This window comes from Lagenorhynchus albirostris, chromosome X, assembly GCF_949774975.1.
Source record: "Lagenorhynchus albirostris chromosome X, mLagAlb1.1, whole genome shotgun sequence".
Taxonomy (NCBI): domain Eukaryota; kingdom Metazoa; phylum Chordata; class Mammalia; order Artiodactyla; family Delphinidae; genus Lagenorhynchus; species Lagenorhynchus albirostris.
The window spans coordinates 39,285,955-39,308,301 of NC_083116.1; the positions used below are offsets into that span (position 1 = coordinate 39,285,955).

The 22,347-nt window shown below is 35.8% G+C and overlaps 1 protein-coding gene across 1 annotated transcript in view; it reads right to left on the minus strand.

The window, feature by feature from the left end:
• RADX (RPA1 related single stranded DNA binding protein, X-linked) overlaps positions 1-22,347 on the minus strand; it is a 63,519-nt gene that overhangs the window by 21,186 nt on the left and 19,986 nt on the right. Inside the window, exons 4-11 of the mRNA XM_060138364.1 lie at positions 22,230-22,338; positions 21,938-22,029; positions 21,708-21,830; positions 18,606-18,710; positions 17,085-17,249; positions 15,738-15,898; positions 14,801-14,973; positions 2,522-2,595 (exon numbers count right to left, since the gene is read on the minus strand). Of these exons, the coding sequence (XP_059994347.1) occupies positions 2,522-2,595; positions 14,801-14,973; positions 15,738-15,898; positions 17,085-17,249; positions 18,606-18,710; positions 21,708-21,830; positions 21,938-22,029; positions 22,230-22,338 (1,002 nt within the window). The remainder of the gene's footprint in view (positions 1-2,521; positions 2,596-14,800; positions 14,974-15,737; positions 15,899-17,084; positions 17,250-18,605; positions 18,711-21,707; positions 21,831-21,937; positions 22,030-22,229; positions 22,339-22,347) is intronic.

Here is a 22,347-nt window from a genome sequence, read left to right on the forward strand (position 1 = left end):
AAAGAAATGAAATTGAGCTATTTGTAGTGAGGTGGCTGGACCTAGAGACTATCATACAGAGTGAAGTAAGTCAGAAAGAGAAAAATAAATACCGTATGCTAACACATATATATGGAATCTAAAAAAAATGGTCATGAAGAACCTAGGGGCAAGATGGGAATAAAGACACAGACCTACTAGAGAATGGACTTGAGGATATGGGGAGGGGGAAGGGTAAGCTGTGACAAAGTGAGAGAGTGGCATGGACATGTATACACTACCAAACGTAAAATAGATAGCTAGTGGGAAGCAGCCACATAGCACAGGGAGATCAGCTCGGTGCTTTGTGACCACCTAGAGGGGTGGGATAGGGAGGGTGGGAGGGAGGGAGACGCAAGAGGGAAGAGATATGGGAACATATGTATATGTATAACTGATTCACTTTGTTATAAAGCAGAAGCTAACACACCATTGTAAAGCAATTATACTCCAATAAAGATGTTAAAAAAAAAGAAAGATCTCATTCAATAACGTAACATTAAACTTTGAGGAACTAGAAAAAGAGAAAACTAAACCCAAAGTTAAGAAAAAGAAGTAATTATGCTTAGAGTAAATATAAATGAAATAGAGAATAGAAAAAATAATAGAATCTAAGAAACCAAAAGCTTGTCCTATGTAAAGACCAACAAAATTGATAATCTTTACCTCAACTGACCTTCTCCCCAAGGAGAGAAGACACAAAAACTAAATGCAGAAATGAAAATGTGATTTATTACAGAAATAAAAATGATTATAATAGAACACTATGAACATATACCAACAAATTAGAAAACCTAGATGAAACAAATTCCTAAAAGCAAAGAAACTACCTAAACTCACTAAAAAAGAAAAAAAAATCTCCACAGACCAATAATAAGAGATTCAAAAGGAAATTAAGAAACCTATTCTAAATATAATAGCAACTAAAAGAATAAAATACCTAGGAATAACTTTAAGCAAGAGGTGAATGACTTGTGTACTGAACACTACAAAACATTGTTGAAATAAATTAAATAAATAAATATTTATTTTATTAAAAATAAAATAAATAAATAAATTAAAGAACGTCTAAAAATGAACAGAAAGAAATCCCATGTTCATGGACTAGAAGAGTTAATATTAAGATGTCAATACTATCCAAAACAATCTGCAGACTCAATGCAATCCCTATCAAAATCTCAAAAGCCTATTTTGCAAAAATGGTAAAATGGATCCTTAAATTCATATGGAATTACAAGGAGTCCCGAATGCTAAAGCAATCTTGAACAAGAAGAACAACGTTGGAGGACTCATACACCCCAATTTCAAAACTTGATACAAAGCTACAGTAATCAAAACATTGTGATACTGACATAGGGACATACATATAGACCAATGGAATAGAATTTGATGTTTAATAAGGGTTCTAATTCAATTCAGTGGGTACTAAGTCAATTCAATTTTTCCTACCCATTGCCCAGGGAATACAGGAAGCTCCTTGATACTTCCCCATGCTGATGGGAATAATTTATCTGGACCTTAATAACCTTCCAACTTTATATTAGTTCTACTTCACATGTAAGAGGCCTGTGGTCTGGACTCTCTTTTCCATGTCGTTATTACACCTCAGCCTATGATCATTTAGGCCTCTATCTAGTTCTGAAATGCCCAAGAGCAGTTTTAGTTTTAGTTCCTACTCACCACTAAATTTAAATTCTTTTGTTTCTGCCACTTAGGGATTTTTCACTCTTGCTTTCAGCTTGGTTATATATTTATATTATAATGATCTTCCCCTTATTTTCTATCTTTTATTTTTTTGGGGGGTATAGTCCAGATCCCTTTGTGGGTTCTTTTTTTTTTTGGTGCCAAAACCTGGGACCTTTGTGGGTTGTTAATCTGTCAGACTGACTAGAAGTCAATCCCCAAATAAGAGTAACTCAAAAAGCAAGAAGGATCTAAAGTGCTAAAAAGTTTAGAGAGATGACCCCTTATAACATCTGATTTAAACAAAACCACTCTAAAGATACCCTACCAGAACTAAATTGTGTCATGAAACCACTTCAGAAATGAACCCAAATATTCAAACCAGTCAACCTAACAGCAAAGAAAGGAACTACAACTACCTTTTAAGCTTTACCTATATTTATTGTCAAATAAAAATTAAACTTCCTACTTTAGTATTCTTCTGTTAATTCAAAATAGTACATTTGAAGAGATGTACCACCAAAGAAACAACTTAATAAGTGCTTAATATAAACAAGTTTATTTATATTTACTTGCACTTTGGTGATGATACCAAATTGTTCTAAATTTGGGACCAGTACTTTTGACAAGGACTTAAGCTAAATAAAAATAGAAACAAAAATAACTAGCTACATATAGTTTAATACAAGTACTTATATTATGCTAGTGGCAGGCATGACCCAAAAATGCAGAATCAAATCAAACAGCAATCTGTATATAACAGTGTTCCATAAAGACTTTATAAATCATCATCATCATCATCATCGTCAAAGCAACATACATTGGAAGGTGATTGGCATGTCTGGTTTACTTCCTTTTCTTTGTGCAGAAGTTTCTGGCTGAGGCACAGGAATTCTACAAAAGATTTTAAAAAAGATAACAAATAGTTAACAAATAGTTATAAAAAGAGACTTGAATGGGAAAAATTAATTGGTTCCATTCAGAGTTTATTCTGGTACATTTAGAAAATTTATTCTGGTACATTTAGAAAATTCTGGTACATTTAGAAAATTTATAGGTTTAGTTTCTTAACGTAATGCATTAGGAATTTAAGGAAAACACATTCAAATTATGAACAAATATCCATACTAACATAATTCAAATACTGCAACAGATTTAAATGTTCTCTTTAGGAGTGTTACACAAAAGAAAGTATTCAACTTTATTAAATGTCAACTAAAGATGGATATATATTTCATTCCCTATGATAGGAATTTAAAAATTTGTCCAATGGCCTATTTTCATCTTTGCTTTGTTCAAATATTCTGGAAAACTATTTGGCCTAACTCTCCAACTTCATTTCAGAGTTTTCTATAAGCCTCATACTGGTTCAAACCTTCGTGTTTTTCTTTCAGCCAGGAAAAACCCTATGCTCCTTTTCCTTTTCCTAGTTAACTCTTCTTCCTCTTTCAACATTTAGCTCAGGCATTATTTCCTATAAGAAGCCAACCTTGATCTCTAGTCAAGGCTCACTGATCCTTGTATATGCTGTCATAGCACCATGGATAAACTTTATCATAGCATTCATCACACTGTATTAAAATTACTGGTTTTTCAATCTGTCTCTTCTACCAGGTTCTACCATAAACTCTACAAAAATACAGACTTTATTTTTTTGTATCTCCACAGAATATCCACTCAATAACTGTTTATTGAACTGAAAAAAAAGTGAAAAGGGAAGCATCTTATTTTGAAGCTGAGGAGAGAAGCTTGCACTTATAATAAAGACTTCCTTCTTACAAATTTTCAGTATATTTCTATGATGAGCATTTTCTTTTGTTGTATTCCCAAAACTAAAAGCATAAAGCAAAACAGAAGTGTCATGTTGTAGAATGCCACATAATATTGCTCAACTTATTTTATCAATAGATTTGTCTCTTATAATAGTATTCTTTATTTTACTAATGAGTTATTAATGAATACAAAGAACTAGCTTTCATGAATGAAGACTGAATCCATTTCAATATAAAACTCCAGCAAATAAAAACACATTTTGTAGTTGTAATTTTAACTTTTTTTTCTGAGTAATGAAAAATGGTATTTCTAGAAATTAGTAAACGGAAAACATCAACTCTGAGAGATATTTAAATAAATTAAAAAATAGTTAAATTACATGTATTTTGAGATCATTAAACAGTATGTATATACTTTTAAATATATGGTGTTATAAAGTGATTTTTTATCTGAAATAAATTAGAAGAAATAGTTTTCCAAACTCTAACAGCATCATTATATTGTATAGAATTTTTTTAAAGTGGCTTAGGGAATTTTTACTGGAATATACAGTCATTCATTTGTATGCCTTAAGTGTCTTAAAGGTTAGGGGCTTCATAACAGAAGTGGATGTATACAATGTCTACAGGTATCAAATGAGGAAACTGAAAAAAAAGAGATGAAAAATGAAAATATAAGAAATAAAAGGATACCCGAGGAAAGAAAGGGAAAAGACGGCTAAAAGAAGAGACAATAACATTACATATGATGGATAGTGGCCGAATATTATAAAAACTGTCAGAGGCAATAAGCTGTACTCTAACTTTTCCCTTTTCACCAACTTACTGACCTTAGATAAAAGTCATATAGATTGTATAGTATGCCATGTCCTCATCTATATAACAGTATTATAGTTAATATTATTGTAGTCTTTCCTATAATACCTTCTGCTTTTCTTAGAAGGAGACACTGATAACGATTTTTAAGGATTCAGATAAACCTGGTATGGTTCATTTTCTATCTTTATGGAGTAAATATTACCAACAGAATGCAAAGAGTAAGTTTTAATGTCCCATTGTTATATTTTATTTCTCAGTGCTAACTTTTGAATGAGTTGATGTATTTTGATTACATTTTACTATCTAACATAGAGCACCACGGTTCACTATCTACCATTTGGATTAAAATGTTCTTTGATACAACCTCTTAAATGGTCATATTTATTACTGTCATAAATTGTACAAATGGAAGCCGACCAACAGGTAATACAGATATTGGAGTCAGCAAGCCAGGATTTAAAACACAGTGATGTGCCAACAGAGTAACATGCCCAGATTCCACAAGGAGAGGGCATAGAAGCTCCATGTTCCCTCTCAGACCTTTCTCTATGTGTCTCCATTTGGCTATTCCTGATCTGTATTCTTTACAATAAAATTGTGATTGTAAGTATAGTGTTTTTCTGAATTCTTTGCATCATTCTAGTAAGCTATTGACTCTGAGGGGGACATGGGAACTCCTGAATTTGCAGCCACTTGGTTAGAAGTGAGGGTGGCCTGGGGACCAGCTGAACTGTGGCTAGCATCTGAAGTAAGGTCAGTCTCGTGGAGGACTAAGCCCTTAAGAGTCTGATGTTAAGTCTGGGTAGTTAGCATTAGAAATGAATCACAGTATAGCTAATTGGGTTGGAAAGCCAACAAGAGCTCAATGAACCTAGCTGATAGGTTTAATAGCAGATTGGACATAGTGAAAAAGTAAACGGAGTGACAGGTCCAAACTGAAACATGGAATCAAAGACAAAAATGAAATATGTATATGAATAAAAAAGAATGCAGTGTAAGAAACTTGTTGGTCACAGAAGTGCTAACATATGTGAAATAGGAATCATGGAAAGAGAGGAAATAATGAGGAAGAAAATATATTTGAAGAAATAATGGCAGACGGTTTTCCAAAAATGATGAAAGATATCAATACACAGATTCAAGAAGTTCAGTAGTATAAAACAAAGAAAACCACTCCTTGGCACATCATATTTAAACAGTTGAAAATCAAAGAGAAAATCTTAAAAGCACTCAGAGGAAAAGGACGCAATATCCTTGAAGGAGCAATTAGAAGACATTAACCTGATTCTTAATAGAAACAATGAAAGCAATAAAACAGTACAATAAGACATTAAAAAAAATGTGCAACCTAGTGAAAATATCCTTTTAGAACTAAAGGTGAAATAAAGATGCTTTTAAACAAACAGAAAGAGAGAATATATCATCAGTAAGCTGTACTGAAATAAATGCTGAGAAGAATTCTTCAGTCAGAAGGAAAATGATCCCAGAGAGAAGTATGAAAATACAAGTAGGAATGAAGAGAACCAAAAACAATGTGGTTAAATATAACTGAAAGTTAACCGTATAAGAAAAACAATACTAATAATGTCCTACAGAATTTAAAATATATGTAGAATTCAAATACAAGGCAAAAATAATGAAAATGGAGACAAATGGAATTGAAGTGTTCTAAGGATCTAGCATTATCAGGAAATGGTAAAATTTGTATTTAACTGCAATAAGTCAAGTGTTCAGGTTGTAATTTATAGCGTGACCGCTGAAGAATATATACCTAACAAATTAAAAGAGGGGAAATTGAATAATTAAAACTATTTGATTAAGCAAATAGTATAAAAATTGATATAAGCCCCAAATACATATCTTCCTCAACTTATGATGGGGTTAAATCCCAATAAACCCACTGTAAGTTGAAAATACCATAACTTGAGAATGAATTTAATTCACTTAACCTATCAAACATCATAGCTTAGCCTCGCCTACCTTAAACGTGCTCAGAACACTTACAAAAATAGCCTACAGTTTGGCAAAATCACCGAACACAAAGCCAATGTTATAATAAAATGTTGCATATCTCATGTAATTTATTGAATACTGTATCGAAAGTGAAAAACAGAATGGTTGTCTGGGTACAGAATGATTGTAAGTATATCAGTTGTTTACCCTTGTGATCGCATGACTGACTGGGAGCTGTGGCTCACTGTCACTGCCCCACATCACAAGAGAGTATAGTACTGCATATCACTAGCCCGGGAAAAGATCAAAATTCGGAATTTAAAGTATGGTTTCTACTGAATGTGTATCGCTTTCGCATCATTGTAAAGTTGAAAAATCATAAGTTGAACCATCATAAGTTGGGGACCATCTGTATCATTAACTCCATTAAAAGTGAATGGAGAGTGATATCAGCATCATGGCAAAGGGAGACGCTCTCTTTGTCTCTCTCCTTCTATCTACTATCAGTAAAACATCCATGACTCAACAAAAGTGCCTCTGCCCAACACACCAGGACACTGGAGAATTCCACATATCCATACACCTAAAGGTGGGTGGACTAGAACACACAGAGGTGGAACTTGGGGAACAGTGGAGGTGGTACCTGCAGTTCTGGTCCCCCAGCCATGGCAATTGAACCTGCAGTCCCAGAAAACTCAGTAGCGACGGGGGAGGTGGTGAATACAGCTCTGGCCTCCTGGCTGCAGTGGTGCCCACAGCCACAGATAACTGGGCAGCAGTGGCAGTAGGGTCTGGGACCCTGTCTCTCCAGCTGTGGAGGTAGCCATGACTCTCTCTCCTCGTCCCCTGCTTACAGCGGCAGAGTCCTCAAACCTGACAATACTGAACACAGCAGAGGTTCCTGTGCCACCTGAGCTATCCCCCATTCTGCAGTGGGAGTGCCTGCAACTCAGCAGGTCCTAAACATGGCAGAATTGTCCACCATCCTGGTGCACCAGGCAGTGACACCAGCCACACCAGCAGCAGCATGGCACCAACGACATTGGAGGCATAAGCAGTGACAACTAGGGCACTGGCTGATACCTCTGATGGAGGCGGTAGAAAGTGGAAAGTGCTGACTGTCAAACATAACCAGAGGCAGCGCAGGTAAGAGAAACCAAAAACTTGTGGTATAGCACCACCTACTGGAAGATAAAAGAAGGGCCTAACCTGTTGAATTGTTAGAAACAAGATAAAAAAAGCTTTACCTAAAGAAGAAAGGTGTTTGCCAGTTGAAATGAGCTAGCAGAGGAACAACTCATCAAGCACCATGAAGAACCACAGTAACACTGTACCACAAAAAGAAAATGACAATTCTCCAGAAACCAAACTGAAAATCACAGAATACTGAGATATAACTGATAGAAAATTCAAAATGGCTATTATAAAACTCAATGAGTTACAAGAAAACTCAGAAAGTTCAATGAGTTCAGGAATAAAATTAATGAACAAAAGGAATACTTTACCAAAGAGACTGAAACTAAAACGAGCCAATCAGAAATTCTGGAGCTGAAGAACTCAGTAAATGAGTTGAAGAATGCATTACAAAGCAGTGGAAATAGAGCAGACCACATGCAAGAGAGAATTAGTGAGCTTGAAGACAGAAATATAGAAATGATACAAGGAGAAGAGGAAAGAGAATTAAAATATATATTTTTAAATGAGTAAATTCTACGAGAGCTAGCTGACCCTTTTAGAAAGGGCAATAGTAGGGTAATGGACATCCCAGAAGAAGAGAGGGAGAAGGGAGCAGAGAGTTTATTTAAAGAAATAATAGCTGAGAATTTCCCAAGTCTGGGGAAGGAAGTGGATATACAAGTCCATGAAGCTAAGAGAAAACCTAATTGCCTCAATGCAAAAAAGACCTTCTCCAAGACCCCTTATACTAAAACTGCCAAAAGTCAATGACACAGAAAGAATTTAAAGGCAGGGGGAAAAGGATGGTAACCCACAAAGGAACCCACATTAGGCTATCAGCAGATTTCTTAGCAGAAATTCCACAGGTCAGTGGAGGGAGTCGAATGACATTCTCAAAATACTGAAAGATAAAAACTGTCACCCAAGAATACTCTATCCAGCAAAGTTATCATTCAGATATGAAGGAGAAATGAAGAGTTTCCCAAACAAAGCTGAGGGAGCTCATTAACACTAGATCTGCCTTATGAGAAATGTTGAAAGGAACTCTTCTACCAGAAACAAAAAGGCAAAAAAGGACACAAAACTTTGAATAGGTAATAAATAGACAGAATCAGAAAACTGTAACTCTATATCAGAATAGGTTTTTTGTTTTTGTTTTTAAAAATTTTTTAGGCCATGTCTCACGGCATGTGGGATCTTAGCTCCCCGACCAGGGATTGAACCCGTGTCCCCTGTGTTGGGAGCGCAGAGTCTTAACCACTGGACTACCAGGGAAGTCCCCAGAGTAGGTTTTTTTTTAACATTTTATTATAGCATAAATGTTAAAGAGGAAAAAAGAAGAAAACATAACTATAGCTACTTCAATTTGGTAACAAACTCACAACATAAAGAGGGGTAATTTGAGAAACAAAAACATGAACAGGGATGAGGAAAAGGACGTAACTTATATAGGTAAATGAAGATAAGATGCTATCAGCAGAAAAGGAACTATTTTATCTATGAGATGTTGTACACAAACCTAATACATAAAACATAAATCTAAAGCAGAGACACAAAACATAAAAAAAGAGGAAACTGAGAAAAACATCAGAGAAAACCACCAAACCAAAATGGTAGATTGAAATACAAGGAAAAAGAAACAATGGAGATATAGAGCAACCAGAAAACAAAAGAATAAATGGCAGTACTAAGTCCTCATCTATCAATAATCACCCTAAATGTAAATGGATTGAATTCACGAGGCAAAAGATAGAGTGGTTGAATGGATTAAAAAACAAGACACAATTATATGCTGCCTCCAGGAGACTCATCTTGGCTCTAAGGACAAACATAAACTCAAAGTGAAGGAATGGAAGATGATGCTTCAAGCAAATTGCAGCCAAAAGAAAGCAGGTATAGCCACACTCACATCAGACAAAATAGACTTCAAGGCAAAAAAGGTAACAATAGACAATGGACAGTATATAATGATAAAGTGGACAATTCATCAAGAACACATAACAGTGATTAATATATATGCACCTAACATTAGGACCACCAGAATACAGAAAGCAATTATCAACAGATTTAAAAGGAGAAGTTGACAACACAATAATAGTAGGGAACTTTAACATCCCACTTAACATCAATGGGTAGATCATTCAGACAGAAAGTCAACAAGGAAACAGTAGCCTTAACTGAAATATCAGACCAGATGGATTTGATAGATTTGTATAGAACATTCCATCCAAATGCTGCAGAAAACACATTTTTCTCAAGTGCATGGGAAACTTTCTCAAGGACAGACCATATATTGGAACCCAAAACAACTCTCAATAAATTTTAAAAGATTTGAAATTATATCTTTTCAAAAGTACCTTTTCTGATCAAAATAGTATGAAACTAGAAACCAACTACAAGAAGAAAGTTAAAAAAAAATCGCAGATGTGTGGACACTGAACAACATGCTAATGAACAACTATTGGGTCAGTGATGAAATCAAAGGAGAAATCAAAAAATACCTGACAACAAATCCAAATGAAAATTCAACAAAGCAAAATCTAAGGGATGCAGCAAAAGTGGTACTAAGGGCTTCCCTGGTGGAGCAGTGGTTGAGAGTCTGCCTGCCGATGCAGGGGACGTGGGTTCATGCCCCGGTCCGGGAGGGTCCCACATGCCGCGGAGCGGCTGGGCCCGTGAGCCATGGCTGCTGAGCCTGCGCGTCCGGAGCCTGTGCTCTGCAATGGGAGAGGCCACAACAGTGAGAGGCCCGCGTACAGCAAAAAAAAAAAAAAAAAAAAAAGTGGTACTAAGATGGAAGTTTACAGCAATACAGGCTTACCTCAAGAAATAAGAAAAGTACCAAATAAATAATTTAACCTTACATCTAGAGGAAGTAGAAAAAGAAGAACAAATGAAGCCCAAAGTCAGTAAATGGAAGGAAGTAATAAAGATCAGAACAGAAATAAATGAAATAGAGACTAAAAACAAAAAACAATAGAAAAGATCAATCCAACAGAGCCAGTTCTCTGAAAAGATAAACAAAATTGAGAAACCTTTGGCCAGACTAAGAAAAAAAGAGAAGACTCTGATAAATAAAATCAAAAATGGAAGAGGAGGGACTTCCCTGGTGACGCAGTGGTTAAGAATCCACCTGCCAGTGCAGGGGACATGGGTTTGATCCCTGGTCTGGGAAGATCCCACATGCCGCGGAGCAACTAAGCCCGCACACCACAACTACTGAGCCTGCGCTCTAGAGCCCGTGCTCCGCAACAAGAGAAGCCACCGCAACGAGAAGCCCGCGCACTGCAATGAAGAGTAGCCCCCGCTTGCTGCAACTAGAGAAAGCCTGCGCACAGCAATGAAGACCCAAGGCAGCCAAAATAAATAAAAGTAATTTTTTTTAAAAAAATGGCAGAGGAGAAATAACAACAGATACCACAGAAATACTAAGGCTTATAAGAGAATATTACAAAACAGTTATATGCCAACAAATTGAACAACCCAGAAGAAATGGACAAGTTCTTAGAATCATACAACCTTCCAAGACTGAATCAAGAAGAAATAGAAAATCTGAATAGACTGATCACTAGTAAAGTGATTGAAACAGTAATCAAAAACCTCCCCCCAAAACAAAAGTCCAGGACCAGAGAGCTTCACAGGTGAATTCTACCAAACATTCAAAGAGGATTTAATACCTATCCTTCTCAAACTCTTCCAAAAAATTGAAGAGGAGGGAACACTTCCTAATTTTAAATGTCCATATCACCTAAAGCAATTTACAGATTCACTGCCATACCCTATCAAAATCCCAAAGGCATTTTTCACAGAAATAGAACAAAGAATTCTAAAATTTATTTGGAACCAAAACAGACCGCAAATAACCAAAGCAATCATGAGAAAAAAGAACAAAGCTGGAGGTATCATACTTCCTGATTTCAAACTATATTACACAGCTATAATAATCAAAACAGCATGGTATTTGCAGAAAAACTGATACATAAATCAATGAAATAGAATTGAGATATCAGAAATACTCATACGTAAATGAACAATTAATTTATAACAAAGGAGCAAAAGTACATACAGTGGGGGAAGGAATCTCTTCAGTAAATGGTGTTGGGAAAACTGGACAGCCACATGCATAAAAATGAAAATGGACCATAATCTCACACCATACACAAAAATCAACTCAAAATGGGTAAATTAATTGAATGTAGGCCCTGAGACCATAAAACTCCTAGAAGACGACATTGGCAGTATGTTCTTTGACATCAGTCTTAGTATTATCTTTCTAGGTAGGTCTCCTCAGGGAAGGGAAACAAAACCAAAAATAAACACAAATGGGACTACATCAAACTAAAAAGCTTCTGCACAGCAAAGGAAACCATTAATAAAATGAAAAGACAACCTACCAAATGAGAGAAGATATTTGCAAATCACATATCCCATAAAGGGTTAATATCCAAAATATATTAAAAAAAACGAATACAACTCAGCCTCAAAAAACCAAACAATCCAATTACAAAATGGGCAGAGGACCTGAATAGACAGTTTTCCAAAGAAAACATACAGATGGCCAACAGGCACATGAAAAGATGTTCAACATCACTAATTATCAGGGACATGCAAATGAAAACCACAGTGAGATATCACCTCACACCTTCACACCTGTCAGAATGGCTATTATCAAAAAGACAACAAATAACAAGTGTTGGTGAGGATGTGGAGAAAAGGGAACACTCCTACATTATTGGTCAGAATGTAAATTGGTGCAGGCACTATGGAAAACAGTATGGAGATTCCTAAAAAAATTAACAGTACTACCATATGATCCAGCTATCTCACTTCTGGGTATTTATCCAAAGAATATGAAAACACTAATTTGGAAAGATATATGCACCCCTATATTCTCAGCAGCATTATTTGCAGTAGCCAAGATATGGAAACAACCTAAGTACCCATCAACAGATGGATGGATAAAGATGTGATATATACAATGGAATACTCCTCAGCCATATAAAAGATGAAATCTTGTCATCTGTGACAACATGGATGGACCCTGAGGTTATTATGCTAAGTGGAATAAATCAGACTGGGAAAGATAAATACAGTATGATCTCTCTTATCCGTAGAATAAAAAAAAAAAGAGAGGCAAAGAATGTTTATTTTTTTGTACTTCCCCATTTTAAACTCACGTTCAATTAGTCCATGCTGAGCATGGCAGATAAGAGAGCTTCTGTTATGGGTTGAACTGTGTCTCCTCAAAATTCATGTTGAAGTCCTAACCACCAGTAACTCGGAATGTGACCTTATTTAGATATAGGGTCACTGAAGATGTAATTAGTTAAGATGAGGTCATGTTGGATTAGGGTGGGCCCCTAGTCCAACATGACTGACGTCCTTATCAAAAGGGGAAATTTGGAAACAGATACAGATTGGAGTGATGTTTCTACAAGCCAAGGAAAGCCAAAGATGGCTAGCAAACCACCAGATGCTAAGGGTGAGGCATGGGGCAGATTCTTCCTCACAGCCCTCAAAAGGAATCCACCCTGCTGACATCTTGATTTTGGACTTACAAAGCTGTGAGACAAATTTCTATAGTATAAGCCAAACAGTTTCTGGTACTTTGTTATATCAGCCCTAGAAAATTAATAGATTTTGGTACCAGGAAGTGGTGTGCTGCTGTAACAAATACATAAAAACGTGGAAGTGGCTTGGAATTGGGTATTAAGCGCAGGCTGGAAGAGTTTTGAGGTGCATAACAGAAAAAACCTAGATAGCCTTCAAGAGAATGTTGGTAGAAATATGGATTTTGAAGGAGAATCTGTTGAGGGCTTAGAAAGAAAAGAGCTGTAGAGAAAGTTTCTGCAGTCTTAGAGAATACACGCGTCATCATGAACAGAACTAGATATATGAATGTAAAAGGTGCTTCTGGTGAGGTCTCAGACAGAAATAAGGAATGTGTTATTGGAAACTGGATTTCTAAGCAAAGTATTGAAGGCACAGCCTGGTTTCTCCTTGCTGCTTATAGTAACATATGAGAGGGGAGAGAAAAGTTGAAAAGGGAATTGTTAAGAAAAAAAGAACCAGAATTTCAATACTTGGAAAATTCTAAGCCTATCCATGTTGCAAAACATAAGAAAGCTTGCTTTGGAAAGAACACTAAGGGCACTGCTAGACAACCATTTGCCCAAGAGACTGTGATTTGTGGATCCAGTCAACCATCTCAGTAGGCATGCTGTTAGCTCTGACTGAAAGAAACACGGGTGGGAAGAAACGAAGGAATGCAATTCCATCGAATTTCTGGGATTCTACAGTCAGGAAATGAGCTGCTAGAGATATCCAGCTGTGATCAAGTATTATCCTTCAAGAAAAGGGAAAAATGACTCTGAGGATGAGGCCATTTCCTCAGTTCTAGAGGGCAGGGACACCTCCTCAATTCTAGAATCCAGGGCCACCTTCTCAGTTCCAGAGTGCAAGACCACCACTCAGTGCCACGGGGGTGGGGCTGCCATCCCAGTGGGCCCAGAGGACACAGTATTCTGCCAGGGAGGATAATTCTGGGGCCTTAATGCCAAATGGAATTTGCCTCATTAGGTTTCAACAAGGTTTCTGTGACCCATAACCCCCTTATTTCCAGTTTCTCCTTTTTGAAATGGGAATACCTGTCCTATATCTGTCCCACCATTGTATTTTGGACAGAATGAAACATGTCTAGTTTCATAGGTTCACAGATGGAAAAGAATTTTGCCCCAGGATCAATTACCCTGCATCCCATCCATACATGATTTATATGATATTTAGGACTTAAGAGTTGATGTTGGTATAGATTAAGACTTCTGGGGATGTTGTGATGGGATGAATGTATGTTGCATGTGAGAAGGACATGAATTTTTAGAGGGTAGATTGTTATGGATTGAATTATGTCCCCACCAAATATCACTGTGACTACCAATATGTAACCAATTACATCTTCAGTGGCCCTAAGAATATGACTTTATTTGGTTGTAATTGGTTTAGATGAGTTCATACTAAAGTAGACCAGTACTCCAGAGTGGGTCCCTAATCCAGTATGGCTGGTGTCCTTAAAGAAAAATTTGGACACGTACACACACAGGGAGAATGCCATGTGAAGATGAAGGCAGAGATTGGGGTGATACTTCCATTAGCCAAGGAATGCTAAAGATTGCCACTAAACCACTAGAAGCTAGGGGAAATGCATGGAACAGATTCTTCCTCATAGCCCTCAGAGTGAACCCACCCTGCCTATATATCTTGGTCTTGGACTTTGGCAGCCCTAGAAAACTAATACAACTTCTAGTAGAATTGCTCATTTTACGGGATAGAAACAAATTAAAAAGTATATGCCATGTATATACTTAATACAAATGACTTACGGTTTGGCACATGGCCCTTGTAGAGCTCTTTTTTTCTTGGGAGGGCTCAAACTTGCAGATGTAGTATGACAACACTGAGAACTCACAGGACCATTATCTCTAGGTTCTCCATCTCTTTCTTGACTTTGACTTTCTCTTCTAGCTGCTTGGGATGCTGAGGGTCGGTTAGCATTCTAAAACCAAAAATTTGAAGAAAACGTTTAAAACTGATTCACAAAAATTATTTCTCTCTTAAAAGACTCTATAATTTTAGTTTACCCATTTTTCATAACTTAAGAGTTGTGACAAAACTTTGCAATCATAACAATGCTTTTATAAAGTTGATTTATCTTAATCCATCTGCTATTAAAATATTTTAATAAGATAAAAGTCCTTCTTATATTAATATAACCGTAAAGTTGGATTAGATGCTTATTTCCGTAAAAACAGTAATCTTAGAAATAACTTTTAAAAAGATAAGCTCATGGAAAAAATTAACTTATTTGTCTTGATTTTGCCTAGATTCTAGAAGTGGCCTCTTCTGTAGCATTTATCCTACAAGAGTCATTGCTACCTCTTATAGAACCTGGGTAGAACTGTCAAACTGACAATAGAGCTAAAAACTTCTGGTGGGAGTGTGTCTATAACTTTGGCCTAGACAAAAGGAAGGAAAAAATCATAATCATATATACCACCTGGAAATTTAAATAAAGACAATCATGATAGGCTCATATTACAAAACAAAAACAAAAACAAGATACCAAGTTTTGAGGGCAGCCCAGACTGCTCCAAAATAAATGACATAAAAAAGAAACAAACTAAAAATCATTTTTTTCCTTTTAGGTTTACATCATTAAGAGTTAATACATGTGAGTTCTGAATGAAATTTACAAGATACCAGTTGTGATTATAAACACAGTGCTTTCAGAGATATACTATTAATTCTCTGGCACCATACCCGTAGTGTTTCAGATGCTGAGGCACGTTCAGTTGCACCGTTATAGGGGACATACTTTATAACAGTAATTATCCCCTGAATTGCAATGCGCTTTTGTTCCCTATACTGCAAGTCTTCAATCTCCTTCCTCACTTCACTTATAGCTGTGAAGAACAACTCAACTGCAAAAGAGTAATTTCAAGGAAACTGTAAGTTTTAAAGAACTGAAATGACAAAAATAACAATTAGATTTGCAATGTAATTTCACAACATGAAAATTATAAACTTGCTACATAACTTAAATATGTGAGATTTTGTGTTTATATTTGGCAACCCCTTATGTAATTTCGGTAAAATTGGCAAAACACATTTGTCAGTTAAATTGTGATACAGCCTTCTAGTCTGGCATCTTAATTTGAAACAGAAATTTTACATATTGAACGTAATTTGTATATCATACTTCAAACTATAAAGCGTTGCCTAGCCACTGCATAGAAACACATATTTTGTTTGATATTTTCTGTATTCTATATGCTATTTACAGCATATACTACATATTGCTGGCATTATGAAGTACAGGAGGGTGTCAATATTTAGATGATGATAGATCAGTATTTCAAAGTTTCTCTTTTTTCCAAAACCATGCATTATTCCATAGCTTTTCAAAAATAATATACTTATGTTAAAGTTTTCAACTGTCATATCTTAATTCTACTAAAATAATGTTAGGCCTCTCATTAATACTTATTCTGAATCTCACTGATTTTGGTATCATTTTTATTTAAAGGTAGAGCTCAATTGTGTTATATCCAATACACAGTTGGCCCTCCATATCCACAGGTTTTGCAAACCTGCAGATATAAAGGGCCTACTGTATTCATTGTACTGAGCCATTTTATATAAGGGACTCGAGCATCTGCAGATTTTGGTATCCATGGGGGCTCCTTGAACCAATGCCCTGCGGACACCAAGGGATGTCTATATATCATTCCACAAGAGTGGCCTAATACAGTTGTCAGTACCTTGGTATCAAATTGTCCAGTGTCTCCTCTGATATCTTTAGTCTAAGTAGTATTATAGGAGTTGGGATCTACCAACTCAGGTTTGATCTCAATGACCTTAAATCAAGATATTACCTCCATTTAGTCATAGTCTATTTAAACTCCTTCTTTTCTTGCAGTCTAATAAAATCAAAATATTAACCTTTATGGGTCATGACATATGTTTTTAGATCTTGATAAAGATCAAATTATTACCAGTGAGTGTTGCTACACTTTGGCTCACTCCCATTAAAGATGACTAACTGATATGGCATATACCATACATATCACATATAAACATATAAGGGACTAGCAATTACATCAGTACCTTTAACAGAAATATTATACTTCGAAAATGTTTCTGGCACTGGTGGATAGGGGTAATATCCACCAATAACAGTGTTCTTCAATTCTCCAGAATCGGTCTTTGTTTTAATCCACCGAATAAAGTTTTTTACTTTGGTATCGTTGGTATACGGCTGGCCTCTATGATCTTATTGCAGGAAGGGTAAAGTGCAAAAATATGAGGAATAAAAAAAAAAAGACAACTCACTGTAATAAACCATCTGGACTTTTTTGGGTATAAAAACAGTTTAATATAAAATCATTCTTATAGCACCAAGAAGTTAACTTATTCACTATGTAGCAGATAATTATACTGAATATGCATATGAAAATTATCAGTTAACAAATCCTAAGTCAATAAGGAAATCAGACATATTAGTTTACGTGGACTAAACTGTAACTGTCTACAGGACACCGAAAAGCCAGAAGAAAAAGAAAACTAATAGTCTGGCTTTTGCTAACTATCCAACTGGTTAGCATCTTCTTAGAAAACTGATTATGTTTTAACCTGAAGGTATGACATCATGTATTAACTAAATTGCCTATGAATATAGCTCAGCATTTAAGTTCATGTTTTTGAAACATACTTAAAAGTGTCATTCACATCTGCTATTATTAGTATATATTAGATCTGATAGTATTCATATTTATAAAATGAGGTATGCACAAAGATGTGTGTTACATCCTTCCTAGGACTCTTCTTTTTTTTTTGCGATACGCGGGCCTCTCACTGCTGTGGCCTCTCCCGTTGCGGAGCAACAGGCTCCGGACGCGCAGGCTCAGCGGCCATGGCCCACGGGCCCAGCCGCTCAAGGGCCCAGCCGCTCCGCGGCACGTGGGATCCCCCCAGACTGGGGCACGAACCCGTGTCCCCTGCATCGGCAGGCGCACTCTCAACCACTGCGCCACCAGGGGAGCCCTAGGACTCTTCTTTTGACAAATTTCCTAATTACCAACATGGTAGCATTCTAGTAAATACATCATTCCATAGTACTCCCTCACTCATCTGAAAACTTTTATCTTTTTGCCCCCCTTATCCAAGGGAATAGAGAAAAATAGTATATTTGTAGATAAGTAGTGAGACTTTTCTTGCTATATAAGTAAAATGCGAGATCTGGGGACCAAAATTGAATGCACATTTTTGTTTTATTTAATATTTTAAAACTGTTGTTAATTGAATCCATATTGTGATACAGGGCCCAACAGTCTTCAATGTATGAAGCAATTTATGGTTATCTAACTTCTTATGTCAAGCAGGAATTAAAGTTAACCAAAGGACATAAACAAAATTCTTCAGTAAGTCACAAAATCATTGCTCTAACTGTAAATAATCTGGAAGCAATAGATTTTATAGGCTAAATATTCTTTCTTAAACCATTCTTATAGTGAGAAAGGAGTTCAAAATAAAGCTATCTTGTGGTTGAATCTTATAATAGAAAAGTTAATTTAATGAAGAGAAAATACATTAGATTTCCAATAAAGTATATACAAAGAACTTGCTCACCAGTAATAAACATGCGACTCTCATTTGTAGTAGTAAGGTAAAGCAGTTCAGGTACTTGAGTGTCATTTCTGACAACTTTCAACTGTGTACACATGAAATGTGCCACTGTAGAAAATGAAAACACTTATGAAATTATTTCTGCATTTCAAATGGGAATACCAAGATCAGGATCTAACAGAGTGCTTCTCAAAGTTTAATGAACTGAGGAATCACCTAGGACAATTGTTAAAATGCAAATTCAGATTAAAGTAGTTTTAGTGTAGGGCCTGAGATTTTCCACCGCTAATGAACTCCTGGGTGATACTAGTGCTGCCAGTCCTTTGACCACACTTGGAGCAACAAAGATCTAACACTTAATCATTTCCTTTAAATAAAGGATTTAACACTTAACTTTTCCTTTAGAAAGTACAACGGCCGCACCTAACTGAAGTCACTGCTTGCTGGACAGTTGAAGACTGCAACAGTCTTTCTAATTGGCCACACAACTGAATGTGAATAGTTATTTCCTACAGAGAAAAAAGTTGAGTTCCTCCATGATGCTTCCACTGATTAACCCAATCTAACATTGATCCCTGAATTACTCTGACTCCTTCCATCAGATAGGGCTACACAATATTAATTTGAATTTGCTTATGCGAGTGTTTTACTTGTGTATATCTTAATTAGACTTTAAGTCTCAAGGACAGGGCTTATACCACCTATTATTTTCTGTTTGCCTTGCTAACCAACTGGATAGACTAAAAAGAATTCCTGAAAATGAGATTATAATGTCTTCAGACCAGCTACTTTCAAAAGCTATCAACTGCTTTCAACTATCAGGTTATTTAGGTAAAGTTTACTTATCCAACAATATTTTAAAAATTTTAACTCACTGCATGCCAAAACATTTACGGTCTTCAAATTAGGAAATAAAGAAATAAATATAAATACTCGTAATTTCATATCAACAGTAAGCTCTCATTTGAGAATAATATTTCCCTAGAGCATGATAATATCTATAAATTCGTTTCCTGTATCTCACATTTACTAGTTCTTTATTTTGTAGCAATGAAAATAAAGAAAATCTGTTCAAATGACCAAGAATAATTCTCTTGATTTATATCACTTTTCCTTTAATTCAAAAACTGTACAAAGATGTGAGTATTCATGATTAAAGACGTTGATATAAGAATACTTCTAATTCTAATTTCATGGTTGTTAAAAATCAGATATTTGGACCTAACACCTTCTGGCTGTTTGACAACCCTCTGGACCTTTGTTTCCTCACCCGTAAATTTGTAAAAACATCACCTGTTTAAAAGGTAACTGGGAGTACAAAATGAGATAATATCTATGAGCAACTGGTATATAGTAAATGCTCAAAATTACTTCCCCTTTTCTTAGTCAAAAGTAAACAAGATGCCCTACTACCAAAGGATTTTGGTATTATTCCAGAAGACCCTTGGTCATGTTCCCCTTCATAGGCCTGAAGCCCCCTTAATACTCACCATTTATTTTATGATTTTTTTCCTTCACTCTTGGTCAAAAGATGAAAATGAATTTTGATTGTTGTCAACTATTGTACTAGAGTAAATCTCACCAAGGTCCATACAAACCTTTCTTTTTTTTTTTTTTGCGGTACGCGGGCCTCTCACTGTTGTGGCCTCTCCCGTTGCGGAGCACAGGCTCAGCGGCCATGGCTCACGGGCCCAGCCGCTCTGCGGCATGTGGGATCTTCCCGGACAGGGGCACGAACCCGTGTCCCCTGCATCGGCAGGCGGACTCTCAACCACTGCGCCACCAGGGAAGCCCATACAAACCTTTCTTAAAAGATATATTTCACATTTTCACAAGAAATAGAATGTGCATGGATGGCAACATTTCTGTGAAAAATCGTTATCCAAAACCTGTGTCAGTTTGTTGTTTAAAGTGGCTACAAAGAGAGAGGGACCTGGCCCTAAAGCCCATCTAAATTGTTATCAGGGATCATCACTACCAATCATCTGTGACCTGAGAGAAGTTATATGAAAGGTCATGGCCCCACTTACCTTGGAAGCCCATGCCTTGGTTTTGGCCAAAACTCTCTTTCTGCCCTCTCCTCCAATGACATTTGGGGTGATGTTCAGTTCTACTCATATATATTTAAAAAATTTAATCTCACAAGCAGAGGGTGGATTTTAATGAGGTAATATCCGAATGGTGTGTAATACTGTTTTACAACAGAAAATAAAGGGGTAGCAGAACAGCCCTGTATATGGTCTCTAGGTCTCCTGATATTCCACAATTTCTATCTTGTTGCTCATTAAAAAAAATACATGTAGTCAAGATTGGGAATTTCTCCAATGTTGGCAAGCACTTAACAATCAGTATTTTATTCACATAATCATTTGGAAAATAGGAAAATAGCACATCAATACCTAAAAAAGCTTTATGTTACAAATTCAAATAAGGAAAAATTCACTGAAGTTGTTAAAAAGTATTAGATATACTTTTATCCTTATCATAGTAGATCTAAAGACTAACTTGTTATATAAAACACATAATAGGACATACTTAAAATGTTTTCAAATAAATAAAAGTAGTGGAAAAAATCAACACCAAATTAAGTAAAATATTGACCAGCTGGTTTAACACCACCAACCTAATATTAATTCCATACTCAAATGACATCATACTTACCACTGCCATTATTTAATTACACAGTATCCCAATCCTCTACTACTTATTCTACATTAGTAAAGCCTTCATTGTGTTTAATGGGGTCTACTAAGTCAATTTCCAAATGGATACAAAGGAAACGGACTATCTATGTTTTAGTTTCACCGAATTTTAAGGTTTTATGTCTAAAATGCTAAAAATGGGAATTGATAAGAGCACCTGTTTTCTGAAAAACTAGTTTCAATCCCAAATTAATTCTGAATAGAAAACCAGAAGGTGGTTAATATCTGTTAATACCAATTATAATATTAATATAGAAAAAACTTAAACATGCTATCAGACTGCTTGAATTTGCTAACTCAATATCATGGCATTCTGTAAGTAAGTCAGTATACCTCTATCATTTTTTTAAGTCAATGCCCCCACTTCCAAAAACAAAATGATAAAAATATTGAAACTGAGTACTTGGGTAAATATTTTCAAAGACTTCTGGCTGAGATGTAGAAAACAGTTCCACTATAAATGGTTTTTTGGAAGTCCCATCAGCAATGTGAATCCAGCGATATGACCAAAAATCTTCACGGCTTTCTATATGGATAGAATGTTAGAATAAATGAAGGTAACTGATAATGCACATATGAACACAGAATTATTCACTGAAATACTTTTTATGACTTTCAATATCAAAAGCTTACCCTTCTTTTTTAACCGCTGGACTCTTCCTACAAAAACTAAAACGCCAATAACATCACAGATACTATTTTCTGGCATATCATCCAGTTCGGATCTAAAAAAAGCAAAATTATTAAATAGATATTGTATTTTTAAACAGTGAAAAAGCATTCTGCAAATATGACTGTGAAAATGCACATCTATCTAACTGTTACAGCATAATTCTGGGTAGATTCCGAGCAAATTACAATACATTGTTTCAGTAACTAACATTAAAAATTAATATTTGAGATATTTTACAAGAAGCTATTTTACCTTGTGACAAAACGGTGGTTTAATTTTGGCAATCTCCATTCTCGTTTCACCTGCTTTTCTGGAATGATAATTATATTATTTGGAGGATTTCGAAGGTTCAGGCAGATTTCTGAAAAAC